At 36.9% G+C, this 14,016-nt stretch overlaps 2 protein-coding genes across 2 annotated transcripts in view; one reads left to right on the forward strand and one right to left on the reverse strand.

Moving 5' to 3' along the window:
* Positions 1-13,048, forward strand: pmpcb.S (peptidase (mitochondrial processing) beta S homeolog). Its single transcript, NM_001095449.1, is given in 13 exon segments — positions 1-91; positions 1,348-1,488; positions 1,658-1,744; positions 2,402-2,531; positions 3,385-3,583; positions 3,735-3,814; positions 6,715-6,821; positions 7,363-7,506; positions 8,031-8,191; positions 8,365-8,450; positions 8,530-8,618; positions 10,754-10,829; positions 12,350-13,048. Coding segments are annotated over 13 exon segments (1,440 nt in total). The 5' UTR covers positions 1-16; the 3' UTR covers positions 12,415-13,048.
* Positions 12,705-14,016, reverse strand: part of dnajc2.S (DnaJ heat shock protein family (Hsp40) member C2 S homeolog) — a 20,972-nt gene continuing 19,660 nt past the window's right edge. Inside the window, exon 17 of the mRNA XM_018255773.2 lies at positions 12,705-12,826. Coding sequence (XP_018111262.1) covers positions 12,752-12,826 — 75 coding nt within the window. The 3' untranslated portion in view covers positions 12,705-12,751. The remainder of the gene's footprint in view (positions 12,827-14,016) is intronic.

Consider the following 14,016-nt stretch of genomic DNA (forward strand, 5'->3'; position numbering starts at 1 on the left):
AGCTGGCTCAGCCAAGATGGCGGCGTCCTTAAGGAGACTGAGTGGATTTATCGGGAGGGCTGCAGTCAGGGGTTTGGTGAGCAAATCGCAGGTACAGTGGGCAAGTCTGGCGGTGGTGTGAGCCCATGCATGGATTGGCTACTTAGGCTGCCGGCGCGTATGTCAGATTTCTGTGTTATTCAATGTATCGCTATAGAAGAGCTCGTACCCAGTAACATCTATGAGGCTGTTATGTAATCCCACAGTTATATCTGTGATTGTCATTCCCTGTGTAATATGAACTAGAGATGCAATAGAAGATTGAAATGCAAAGGAGTGAAACATCTTTTAAATGATTTGTGTTATCAGCCTACCCATCTTCCTACCTGCTGCCAGTACATAGAATAACAAGTATGCTTTATATTATAACTCTTGAATATCCACATACTACATAATACATTCTAACAAGGCAGTTTGTATTCACCCAGTGATCAAGCATTACTGCAGTGTGACCGTGCCCTCTGGCACCTTATTTGTTGCCCTTGTCTCCACCCCCCTTCTCTGACTGTGTCTAGAGAGCTCAATTCATTTCATACTTTGGATAAAAGAAAACAGATGGCAACATTGATTATATCAATTACATTTGTAGCTCTAGTGAGCAATTCCATCTCATTCAATTTTATTTTGTAATAATTTTTTCCTAAATTATAAATTAATGTGATGTATAATTTACTGGCATTCTATAAATAAATGACGATAATCTGGTTTATGTAGAAGCCATGTGAGTGGCCTATACCATAACCCATTTCTCTTTGTTACATTTTTTTATCTTCATTTTTATGCAGCCTGGTTCTCATTGGTGCTAAGCCTGAGTTGGGCATTTAGCCATTTAAACAGGTGCTGTTATGTGATTTGACAGGTTGCTGATGAAGTTTAAATTATTAATCCATCCTATCTGTCACCTATAATCCCCCTCCCCCCAGGTATAGTGCAGATTTGAGACAAAAATCTATCTTTGATATTTTTTTTTTCATATGTAGTCAGATAATCTGGTAATCATTTTAAATTGAGTAATTAAATATGATTATGCTATTGTTAAAATTGCCTTTATTTGGTTACAGTTTGCTGAGATTGGTTGCATGTATGTATGTACATATGTAGAGCCAGTTTAGCAAAGATAATTGTTAGTTATCATCAATAATTTGTTTTCCTACAGATTTCTTATTGCAAAACATGAATTGTTGGGAATATAGGAATAGGCCAACATGTCTTATGTGCAGAATAAAAGTTTAATGTATAATGGGGATGTAATATAATTGTCAGTTTTATTTACACTTCTTTCTGTCTTTTTTTTACCAATCTGTATAGTCCATAAGATCTGGAATAATCAGAAATAGGTCCACACAAGCATTAACCCAAGCAGTTCTAAATGTACCAGAGACTAAAGTGACTACTTTGGAGAATGGACTAAGAGTTGCTTCAGAGGACTCTGGACTTTTAACTTGCACGGTACGAAAACATTTGTATTTTGAATGTACTCTCTGCTGTTATGATTGTGTATTGAAAAAATATAGGACAACAAAGAAAAGCTTTCCTGAGATAGCTGGGCAGTGCAAATAAAAATATAAACCATGGTTTTAACTATTGTTCCCTATAAGTGAAATCCTGTGTGTTTTAGGTTGGACTCTGGATTGATGCTGGAAGTAGGTATGAAAACCAGATGAATAATGGAACTGCACATTTTCTGGAGCACATGGCATTTAAGGTAAATTGGGAAATTTTATTTTTATTACATAAGAGTATTAAAAGGAAGTAAACATATTCTGTAACTGGAGTGCTTGTGTGTTTTACCCAAATCTAAGTCTAACTGCGATTTAGGATAGACCCCCGACAGCCACTGTTGTAAGTCTTCCTATGGTGAACAGACCTACAATTTGAGGTTTAAATCATGGTGGTATTTTAAATTTAGCTTCCTGGGGATTTACAGATTTATGTGAGACATCATCTAACTCAACACAGTGGCAATAAGTCTATTAATATATGGCATGTTAAAGAGAATCTGGATATTGCTGAACTACTGAGCTGTTCATTGTGTTCTTGTACAGAATAGCGAGTGACTTCAGAAAAGGCAAGCGTTGTAGGTTTAATTACTTCTTGTAAGAATAGGAACTAGTCACCAAGCACAAATACTATTCCTAAGAGTAATGGGACACAAGTGTTTTGTCACATGTAAATTACCTCTGGGTCAGGCAACATAACACCTGAAAATACTTTAAAAGACTTAAAATCGCCTTAGTCTTGCCAGTTTAATCGCATAATCAGACAAAAAGTCTTCCTTCATGACACAAGAAGTGCCAAATTGCTCCTCGTGCCATTATCCTAATACAGTTGGAAGCAAGTATTACAAATTTTATTTTTTCAGGGAACTAAAAACCGTTCCCAGCTTGACTTGGAGCTGGAGATTGAAAACATGGGTGCTCATCTTAATGCATACACTTCTCGAGAGCAGACTGTATACTATGCAAAAGCTTTCTCCAAAGATCTACCAAGAGGTGAGTCTTATATTTGCACAATTACAGATTATCTCCTGAAAAGGCAATGTTTGCATAACTTTTTAATTAATACTATTAAGATGCCTTTGGTGTTTTAACTGTTCTGTAATGGAACCAGAGTGATCAACGTTGATAAATGGTTCTATTTCAATCATATATGTGACTGTTTGCCATCCATTCCCCATGCACAATGTAAATGATAACCTTCTAAATGATGCTTAGTGATGAAATGTGTTGTCATTTTTTTTCATTGATGTATTTACATCACTGACTCACTGAAAATTGTGTTTTACAAATAATAATGTTGTGAAATATGAGGATATAAGAAGTCACCGTGGTGTTCCATCATCTGTATAAAAGCACTCTTAGTAGGGTTTTATCATATAATGCATAATAATTTCCTGGTGACTGAATGCACTTGATGAAATTTATAATTGTGGGGGGAACCAAAGGGCGGCTTGGCCAAATTTTTAATGTATAAAAGGAAAACAGTGTTTCACAGGAGCTTGTTGTGTAGTGTTTGAGAATATTTTTATTACTGCAAACAACTTTTTATTCCAGGTAGTGGTAAACACAACATGTTTCGGGTTCAATACCCTTTATCAAGTGATTCACTTTAAAAAAAGCTGTGCTAACCACCATCCCCCTCTTCTATTTGAGAATATTTTCATCTAAGAACATGCAATGGGGCTGTCTCTCCGGAGGCAATCTGTAATGTGGATTCCTCTTTCCTATAGTATCCTGAAGCATCCTGTATGTGATTTAATGAGCCCTGTATTGACCTGTGTTGTGATTGATGCATATAATAAATATATTTGGCTTTCAAATAACATGACCTCCATTGTATATACAGCAGTGGAAATCCTTGCAGACATTATTCAGAACAGCACCCTAGGTGAGGCTGAGATTGAACGGGAAAGAGGAGTCATTCTACGGGAGATGCAGGAAGTGGAGACCAATCTACAAGAAGTGGTTTTTGATTACCTACATGCAACAGCATATCACAGCACTGCTCTGGGAAGGACAATACTTGGACCCACAGAGAATATCAAGTAGGTCCAGCAACACAGACAGCGTTACCTTGCAAGCAATAGTGTTATTTGCAGTTAGTATTGTGGTTGCTGTTTGTTTAGTAAATGCTGCAGTTGGTATTGTGGTTGCTATTTGTTTAGTAAATGTTGCAATGTTCTCTTACTTTCATAGATCCATAAATCGCAACGATTTAGTGGAGTATATAACAACACATTACAAAGGACCAAGGATAGTTCTAGCAGCTGCAGGAGGCAAGTACTATGCATATCATTATTATGCATATCATTATTATATAACCTGCATTTGATATGGGTGACCACTCCCTCCTTATGCAAATTGTGCATTTTCTTGGTATTAAGAATGAACGTAAATTGCAAAAAGTGCTAAGAATAGCACTTTCATTGATTTTACATTTTTGTTTTAAAGGTTTGCATATTTTTTTAACCAATCCTTCACTATCTGTTATGCTAACATAACTGTTTCAGGAGTGCTGCAAGGTCTTGTGCTTGATCTTTTGTTATTCTCCCTATACACATGGTATTTTGGAGATTCCATGTTTGGCTTTAAATCTCATCTGTATGCTTGTGATCTCCAAATATATTTAGTAACCTCTTCATTAATAGATGAAATGGAGACTGAAATCTCTAACAGTCTTCTAGCAATCTCCAACTGGATGAGCCATCTGAAATCCGAAATGGTCATACTCTACCCTACTATGTCTATTGGTGGCATGCTCATTAATCTTGTCAACTCAAACGTCTGGGGGTTATCTTTGACTCCCAACAGAAAAACACCAAGGACCTGCTCTGAAAAATAGTTTTCCTCCTTTCTATTCACTTTCTTTTTTCTTAAGTTCCTCTTGTCATAAAATAACATTTAAGACAGTCCTATTCTCTTGCTAGAAGGCTAGCATCACTCTTATATCAGAAGCACTTGCTCATTTCCTTTGGGTTGCTGCTCTGTTCAGTAAACAGGAATGCTGCTGGCCCCCTTGCAAGAGGATTAGAGCCCCTTACATGTTGTGGCTTGCAGAAAAGAAGAAACTGTTCTGTTTTAAGCAAGGTAGATCAAAATATGTTAAGTATATTACAAAGTGTAATCTCAGCTATAGATCCCTCTAGTATCATATGGACTAATATATTTAATGCATTTGATTACAAACCATACTATATAGATAAATATATAGAGTGGTGCTTGGAAGTTTGTGAGCCCATTAAAATGTTCTATATTTTTATATGAATGTGAACTAAAACGTTATCTGATTTTCAAGCAACTCCTAACAGTATATGAGGAAAACCTAGTTAAAAAAAAAACCTAGTTAAACAAATAAAACAAAAAATATTATATTTGGTCATGTATTTAATGGAAACAAAATGATCCAATAACCTATCTGCGTGTGGCAAAAGTGACATTTTAGGATTATCATATAATTTGAAGGTGAAATCAGAGTCCAGTGTTTTCAATCAATGGAAAACAATCAGGTGTGAGTGAGACCCTGTTTTATTTAAAGAATGGGGATCCAGCAAAGCCTGATCACACATAAATAACACATTTGTTGATTTGTAGCATGACTCAAACAAAGGAGGTGTCTGTGGACCTCAGAAAAAGAGTTGTTGATGCCCATATAGCTGGAAAAGGTTACAAGACTCTGTCTAAAGAGTTTGGACTCCACCAATGAACAGTCAGACAGATTGTGTACACATGGAGGAAATTAAATACCCTACCTACCTAGTGGTTGACCATCAAAGATAACTGCAAGGCAGTCTTAGAGGTTACAAAGGAACCCTGGGTAAGTTTTAAGCAAATGTTGAATTTTGAGTTCACCATCAGGAGAAAACTGAACAGCAATGGTGTGTATGGCAGGGTAGCAAGGAGAAAGCCACTGCTCTCCCTCAAAAAATTGCTGACGGTCTACAGTTTGCTAAAGATCACGTGGACAAACCAGAAGGATACTGGTAGAATGTTTTGTGGATGGATGAAGCCAGAATAGAACTTTTTTGCCTTAATAAGGAGCATTACATTTGGAGAAATAAAAACACTGCATTCCACCATAAGAACCTTATCCCAACTGTGAAACATGGAGGGGGGAGTGTTCTGGTTTAGGCCTGTTTTGCTGCATCTGGGAAGTTTGACACAATTGATGGAACAATGAATTCTGAACTATACCAGAGAATTCTAAAGGAACATCTGTCCATGAACTGAATCTCAAGAGATAGTGGATCATGCAGCAAGATAATGATCCTAAATACACAAGTTATTCTACCACAGAATAGTTAAAGAAGAAGAAGCAGGTGAATGTTCTGGAATGGCCAAGTCAAAGTCCTGACCTTAATCCAATTGAAGTATTGTGGAAAGACCTAAAGCAAGCGGTTCATGTGAGGAAACCCACCAACGTCCAAGAGCTGAAGCGGTTCTGTATGGAGGAATGGGCTAAAATTCCTCGATGTGCAGGACTGATGAACTGTAACCACAAATGTTTAGTTGCAGTTATTGCTGCACAAGGGGTCACACCAATACTGAGCAAAAGAAAGCGAATACTTATTAACTTATTTTGCCACACGCAGATATGTTAATGGATATTTTTTTTCAATAAATACATTTCCAAATTTTTTTTTTTCTGATTTGTTTAATTAGGTTTTCTTCATCTATTTTTAGGACTTGTTTGAAAATGATGTTTTAGGTGACATTCATATAAAAATATAGAGGATTTTAAAAGGTTCACAAACTTTGAAGCACCACTGTACTTTCATTTAACTGGGCAAACCCTTCTAACAATTTTCAAAGCAAACCCAAGATTTAGTGAACCAGTTTTTCAAATTTCGGTTGCCTCTTAGTGGAAATTGGATTCCATAGTTTCTTTGACAATAGACCGTATTTTAATATAGGTGTGGGTATGCTGCTATTTATTTATACCCTTTTAGGTGTGTGCTATGCTAAAATTAAGTTTTATACAAATCTTTTTTTTATTTTGCAAATTTTATTTGATGCCACAAACTGTACCTGTCTGTTTCACCCATGTTTATCTTATTGCAAATTTAAAAAAAAAAAAAATCTAACCTTTTTTAAATACTGTAGCCCAATGTTGAAAATAAAATGTGTGGATTTCTTACACATTAGAAATTCTGAAATAAATTTGTTTTGTTTGTTTAAGGTGTATCTCATGACGAATTGCAGGACTTGGCAAAGTTTCATTTTGGTAATTTACCATCCATATATGATGGGGAAACCCTTCCTTCCTGCTCCTTCACAGGCAGTGAGGTATGAAGTATTTATCATTTCCAGATTAAAGATAAAACATTTCTGTGACTGTAGAGGTACTTTTGGGCAGATTTATCAAGAATAGAACTTGTGAGTTGTACGAGGGTTTTTCTACCTCGGATAAACTCGAATTTCAAAGGTTTGCGTATTTATGGAAAAATTCAAATGTCAAAAAATCCAATGAAAAACGACAGGGGGAGAAAAACTATCGATCAAATTTATGTCCCGGAAACTCAAGTTGATCTGGTTTTCAAATAAAAACCTTCAAATCAACCACCAAAACTTTGAGCTTTGCCTAGGACAACTCCCGTCGACTTCTACATGGCCTCGCCTGATTTTAGATGGCAAATTTTTTTTTGCTTATTAACTCAGAGACAAGTTTTTAAAAGTGTGACTTTCGGTGCAAAAAAATTTTAACCGTGGAAAGAAAACACAAATTAATTTAAAGTACAATAGTCTGCGTATTTCTGTGTTGTGAGCTTGCATACTAATACATACATAGTACAGGAACCCCCTTTTTTTTTTTTTCTTTTACTTACAGATCCGCGTTCGAGATGATAAAATGCCACTTGCTCACATTGCAGTTGCTGTAGAAGCAGTGGGTTGGTCCCATCCAGACACAATCCCACTCATGGTAGCCAATACACTTATTGGAAACTGGGACAGATCATTTGGCAGTGGTGTGGTACAGTCAATTATTTTTAAAAAAAATTTTTTTTATGTGCAGTTTTATGTATTTTTTTTAGTATTGTTTCTGATTTTAAAACCTATTCCTTCTAATATCAATATATGAAAGGTGTTTTAAATTGTAAATATATATACGATTTTGCACCATGAATGCAAATGTAATTTAAGCAACTTTCCAATATTTGAGTCTTAGAAAACCTTCAATGATTTTAAAATTAGATTTTCATATAATTGCTATTTTAAGAAGTATCTGTCTTTCCTTTACTATCATCTGCACTGCTGATTTTACTTCTACTAAGGGCATGTGGTCTCATCATGCTAGAATTGTGATTCTTGACATTACAGATAGCGGAACCTGGGAATGCAGAATGTATGGCTCTGTTGCTTACTTGTTACTCTGTGCCACTTAAAGGGTTAATTGTAGAGGGAATCTTTGTTTATACTCTGTCTATTCTCAAACATTAGCATGTACACTCTAACTGGGATGAATCTTCAGCTTTCTTTATTTTATTTAATACGCAGAATTTATCCAGTAAACTAGCCCAGCTCACATGTCATGGAAACCTCTGTCACAGCTTTCAGTCGTTCAACACATGTTATACAGACACTGGACTCTGGGGGCTCTATATGGTGTGTGAGCCCAACACTGTGGAAGATATGATGCATTTTGTTCAGAGAGAATGGTAAGGATTCTGGAGCCAGTTATGCCTTTGTCACTATTGCTTGTTTCCTCAAATTGTGATTGCACAGTGTCAGGTGCCCAGTCCTACCATGTGTTTGGTTTGCTGAATAAGAATCAAATTCAGTATAATCAGAGTTTGCTTCCAGTTAAGTTTTTTTCTATTTTCTCCAAAAGGATCAGACTCTGTACTAGTGTGACTGAAAATGAGGTTGCGCGCGCTAAGAATCTGCTAAAAACAAATATGTTGCTCCAGCTTGATGGTAAGTTAAAGAAATGACATTAAATCTATAAAATGATATTGTATGTTGTGTTTACCATTGCTTTTTCATTTTTTGAAAGGATCCACCCCTATTTGTGAAGATATTGGCAGACAGATGTTGTGTTACAACCGCAGAATTCCATTGCCTGAACTTGAAGCAAGGATTGACGTAAGTCTGACTTTCTAAGTGGCCATATTTCTTTCATTTTTATTTGCTTTTTTTTCCCAAGACCCATAAAATTTTTGCTGATTTCACCTTCTGCATATGACACACTGTCATCTGTGTTTTGCACATAAATCTTGTTGCATATTTTTCCACCTCAAACATTGCTTACAACAATGCAGGATAAAGTGCCTTAATACACTTAATTAGTATACTATTTAAATTATATGGCATGGTCTTTTAAGTTAACTTTACATTGACAGATTTCCACTTGTCTGAGATGGCTCAGTTTAATAGTTGCCCATGATCAGGGAACATATTCCTATGTAATGGACTAAACGGATAAATACAACCCCTCTGTAGGAAACTCTGATAGATCAATATATGTTAATGAGCACTATATAAAGCATGCTATTGAAGGGGATTACCTGTTCATGCATAGATTTATGGCAACTTTCTATATATGCTATGAGAAGACAGGCTAATGTCACACTAGTCTGTTTGTCAGGGGTCCCCAACCCTTTTTACTCGTGAACCACATTCAAATGTAAGAGTTGGGGAGGAACAAAAGCATGAAAATTCCCTTGGGGTGCCAAATAAGGGCTGTGATTTGGTTATTTGGTAGCCACTATGTGGCCTGGCAGCCTACATGAGGCTCTAGTTGGCATTATACATAGTTTTTATGCAATTAAAACTTGCCTCCAAGCCTGGATTTCAAAAATAAGCACCTGCTTTGAGAGCAACATCCAAGCAGTCGGAGAGCAACATGTTGCTCATGAGCTACTGGTTGGGGATCACTAGTCTAGCTGCATAGAAATGCAGCTAGACAAACAGCTTATCTTAGCAGATCCACATCCATGCTTGTCTGCCTGCACTGATTTTGGTACAATAATGTAAAGGTATGCATTTTTTTCTTGCCAAAAGATATTCATGTGCATACAGGCAGACGAGGCGCTGGTCAGTGCACTTAACACACTGAGTGAATGAATGGGGATCTGTGCTCATCTGCTGTTTGTCCAGCAGCGTTTCTATGCAGGCAGACAAGAAGCCTAAGGTAACTGTCCCTACTAAGGGACTGTTTACAGACAGTTTTTTGCAAACAAAAAAAAAACTGTCCATGTATCCAAAAACTGCACAAAAATGGATGTAAATGTACTACAGGTATTTATATTTGAAGGTTGCCACATGCTGCATGCCTGATTTATAGAACATTTCAGCATTTGTTCATCTTTTTTTTCTCCCTAACATGTTGCTGCACCTGTATGGATATAAAACTGTGGGCAGCGAGACCTCACCTAATTCATACAGCAGGGCAATAAATTGGCTTCCATGTTAGCCATACTAAAAAAAAATAAAAAAAATAAACAAAACAGAAGCTATAAGTTAAGAGGACAGTCTGAATAATGTTAAAAACCAGGTTAAAATTCCTTAATGGAAGAAGGCCCCAAGATGGAGGAGCAACGCCCTAAATCAATGATGTCCAACTTCTGTGGTAACAAGGGCTGGAATTTCTGGCCTACATGGTGGAGGGCCGATAAGGGAAGCCAGTGTTGATGACTCTGTTTTAAACCACTCCCATATTACCACAAACGTTTAAGACCATGTCCACATCAATGGTGATCGGAAACGGAAAAAACCAAGGATCTCACTTATGTCAAAAAATTGTCAGATTAAAACATACACTTAAATTCAGCAGCAGTTTCTGGAATGTGAACAATGTGGGCATTTACAGTCTGGGTCTGAGGTGTGAACAGTACATGGTTTTAACGGGGGTGAACAATCGAGGTGTTACAGGTGTGAACAATGCAGGCGTTTATAGTCTGAATTTAGGATATAAACAATGCAGAGGCCAATTAATCTCAGGGGGGCAAGGGAAGCAATCACAGCAGGCAAACTTTCATGTGGGGGGGTCACACAAGGGGCGGGGGGTTTGGTGGTGGTTGTGGGCTGGAGGCAGGCTACCAGTGGGACAGCACTGCCCTAAATAAAAGCTGTATGAAGTAGCATGGGTATGGAATGAGGAGTACAGATTAGGAGATGAATTCAATCAATATGCTCTCCATAAACGACAATGTGCAGCGAAATTTTACTCTACTGCAGATCCCAATAAGCTTTTTTTAAATTGTTTTTCTTTTATTTAGTTGATCAGTGCTGAAACAATACGTGAAGTATGCACCAAATATATTTATAACAAGAGCCCTGCAGTTGCTGCTGTCGGTAAGCAATAATTACATTTTATATGAATGTAAAAGTTGAATGGCTCTAGGGGCAGGTAACAATGTCCAGAATCATTCATTTCAGTAGCAATTGCCTGGACCCATGGGTGCATTTAAGGGTCAGTTCATTGACATGAAACTTGTCAGTTAACATTACGTAATGAAAAGAGCTTGACCTGTGAACGCGCACACACATATAAGCAATTGCTATTTAATTGAATTATTCTAGACATTTTGTTATGTGAACTATTAATGCTTGAGCAGCAAAATACCCAGAATTATTCTACGTGTCATTTCCCTAAAATGTAGTTCTGTGATAAAGGGTTATTGTGGGGTGGAGACCAGGAATCCTTGCCTTAGCTTATATTCATAGCAATGTCAGAAAATATGCGGGTGGTACCAGGTGTTTACATGCAGCATAATTCTTATCCTTTCTGTGCAATGTTGTCCTTTTACTGTAAGGCAATTCAGAATCAAAATATATAGAGTATTCTTTTTTTTCTGGCAAATAGAAGATCATGCTCTTTCATGTCTTACCTGGGAAATTCACCTTCACAAAACATAACATTTTTAAATAGTACAGGTATGGGACCTGTTATCCAGAATGATCATTAATTTGTATAGTCATTACTTAAATCTACTAGAAAACATAAAATAAATCCAGTAGGCTGGTTTTGTTTCCAATAAGGATTAATTATATCTTAGTTGGGATCAAGTACAAGCTACTGTTTTATTATTACAGAGAAAAAGGGAATCATTTTTTAAAATTTTAATATGGATAAAATGGGAGACTGCAATTCTGTAATTTGGCGCTTTCTAGATAATGGGTTTCCCCGATAACTGTCCCATACCTATACTAATTTTAGCTCTTTTTGGCATATCTTCTGGGAGCACCATGTGCTACTTTTGAGTTCACCATTGGTATATATTACACATATATATCCATCAAGAGTAGTTAGAAGGGGATACTAAAAGAAAATACAGAATGCTTTTTGTACCATCCACTCTAAACTCAAGGACATATCCGTGGACATATATAGATGCACTTGCTGTGGGGGTGATGAACCTTTTTTGCAGGGTTCAGAGTCCTGTACATACAGGACAGTATGAGCACAATAAACCCACACATTGCTGTGACATGGAATGCAATAATTACACCACACAGCAAGAGTATATTTGATGCTCATATGCTTAGGCCCTGGTTACCTTGTGCTTTGTTTTGCTTAAATGAACAGCAACAGCACAAAATGAAAGTGTTTTAAAGCAATGAAAAAGGAGAAAAGGCAGAGGATATACAGCAGATAACAGAAACTCTGTAGTATACAATGGGATTCTCCAGAACATATGTTATCTACTATGTATCCTGTGCTTGAATGGCTGCCCCCCATGGCTACACAGCTGCTTATTTATATTGTAGATTTTCTAAACCAAACACACCAGTATATTATATTTCATTTTCTTGGTGTTACTGTTCCTTTAAATGTCACTGGTGTTCACTGTCATTTTTATTGTTTAAACTAGGCCCCATTGGAGAACTTCCCAATTATGACCGAATAAGAAGTGGAATGTACTGGCTAAGAGAATAAATAGGAGGCATCCCAACACCTGCAGCATTGGGCAGACTTGTTGCACTCAGCTAGATAGATGTTGTGCTAAAAGGTTCTGACTGCGTATACTGTACTCTATGGAAGAACCTACAGAATATCCTTGCCTTCTGACCCAAGATGGATGAAGACTAAGCACAGGAACCAGCATTCAGAGCAATTCTTTGGGAAGACGTGGGAAAGTAACATACTATGGCAGCAAGTGATCTCTTCAATGTGCATTACTAGAACTGTGTATAACATCTACTGTTAACAGAATTTATCACTTCATATACTGTCTGCACTTTTATTATAAAACATTCAAACATTTAGAACATGTTCATTTCTTAGTCTTGGTGGCATTCAGCACTTGTTCTTGAGCAGCTTTTTTTGCTTTCACCATTTCCACCAATTCCTAGAGAGAGAAGAGAACTGTCAGCATACAGATGCAAACCTTGTGCAACTAAATGCAAGAAAAATGGTTATTTACAAGGGAATATGACTTGCACTGACTTACTCAAAGAATAATAGTTTTTATTGTAACCAGCCGTGCAACCTAACACAGGTACAAGACTGCAATATTGTGTGGTTGCCCTCAATCTACAAGTTAAAAAATAAAAGCAAAGGTCTGACTGGTTGTTTTGTGCAAATACACTGATCTATGCTAGTATAGCACCGCCTCTGAAACTTTTATACAATGCCTTACAGTTCATTACTTATGAGCATTATGCCAGAGGCCAGGAATTTTAATTGCAGGCCTCCATCTTTTATGTATTTCATAAGAGATCTTATCTTGTGCTGATTTAATCTACCTTCCTAGCTCTGGAAATTTCAGTTCTAGAGACGTGCGAATGACTTAAAGGGGGACCCGTCATCCAAAAAAAAAATTATTCAAAACCCTATTTTATCACATCAGTCAAGCAAAATTAACTTTAATTACACTATATAAATTATTTGAATCTTGCTTCCTTTAGTCTGGGAATTCATAATTATAGCAAGCAGGCAGGAGCCATTTTGTGGACACTGTTATTAAGACAAGCCTTGCATCATCTCAGAATCTTGTTTGTGCACCAGAATGGGGGACCTCATGTCCATCCCCATGCCCTGGCTACACAATTAAACAGTGAAGGGAATGTGGGGAGAGCAGTGACATCTAGGAAGTGCTGAATGGAAAGTGAAAGTAATTGTCTGTCCCACCTCTATGTCTAAGGCATAGAGGAGGGGCAGACAATATTTGATTGACAGCTGAGATTTTTTAAATGAGCTTACAACAGCTATGAATGCTTTAATAAAAATAGAAATTGGATTTCATGTTTAATTTGAAAATGACTTTATACAGCTTTTGTGTCTGGGTGACAGGTCCACTTTAACAAAATGATGTAGATGGGCCCAGGGTGACACTGAGAATTTTAAGTATATGTTCATAAAAAATGTCTTGTGTATGGTTTGAAAAGGCAGTCACAACTTACTGTAGGTCAAATCATTGCATAGTTGTGTATGTCTTGCATTTGTTCATAAAGAGAATGGCCTGTACCAATAGCAGACACCTCCATAGCTTACCATAATTTCCTTTTGTGCTTAACTCTGAAGGATAAACTTGGAGCA

This window comes from Xenopus laevis, chromosome 3S (assembly GCF_017654675.1).
Source record: "Xenopus laevis strain J_2021 chromosome 3S, Xenopus_laevis_v10.1, whole genome shotgun sequence".
Lineage (NCBI taxonomy): Eukaryota > Metazoa > Chordata > Amphibia > Anura > Pipidae > Xenopus > Xenopus laevis.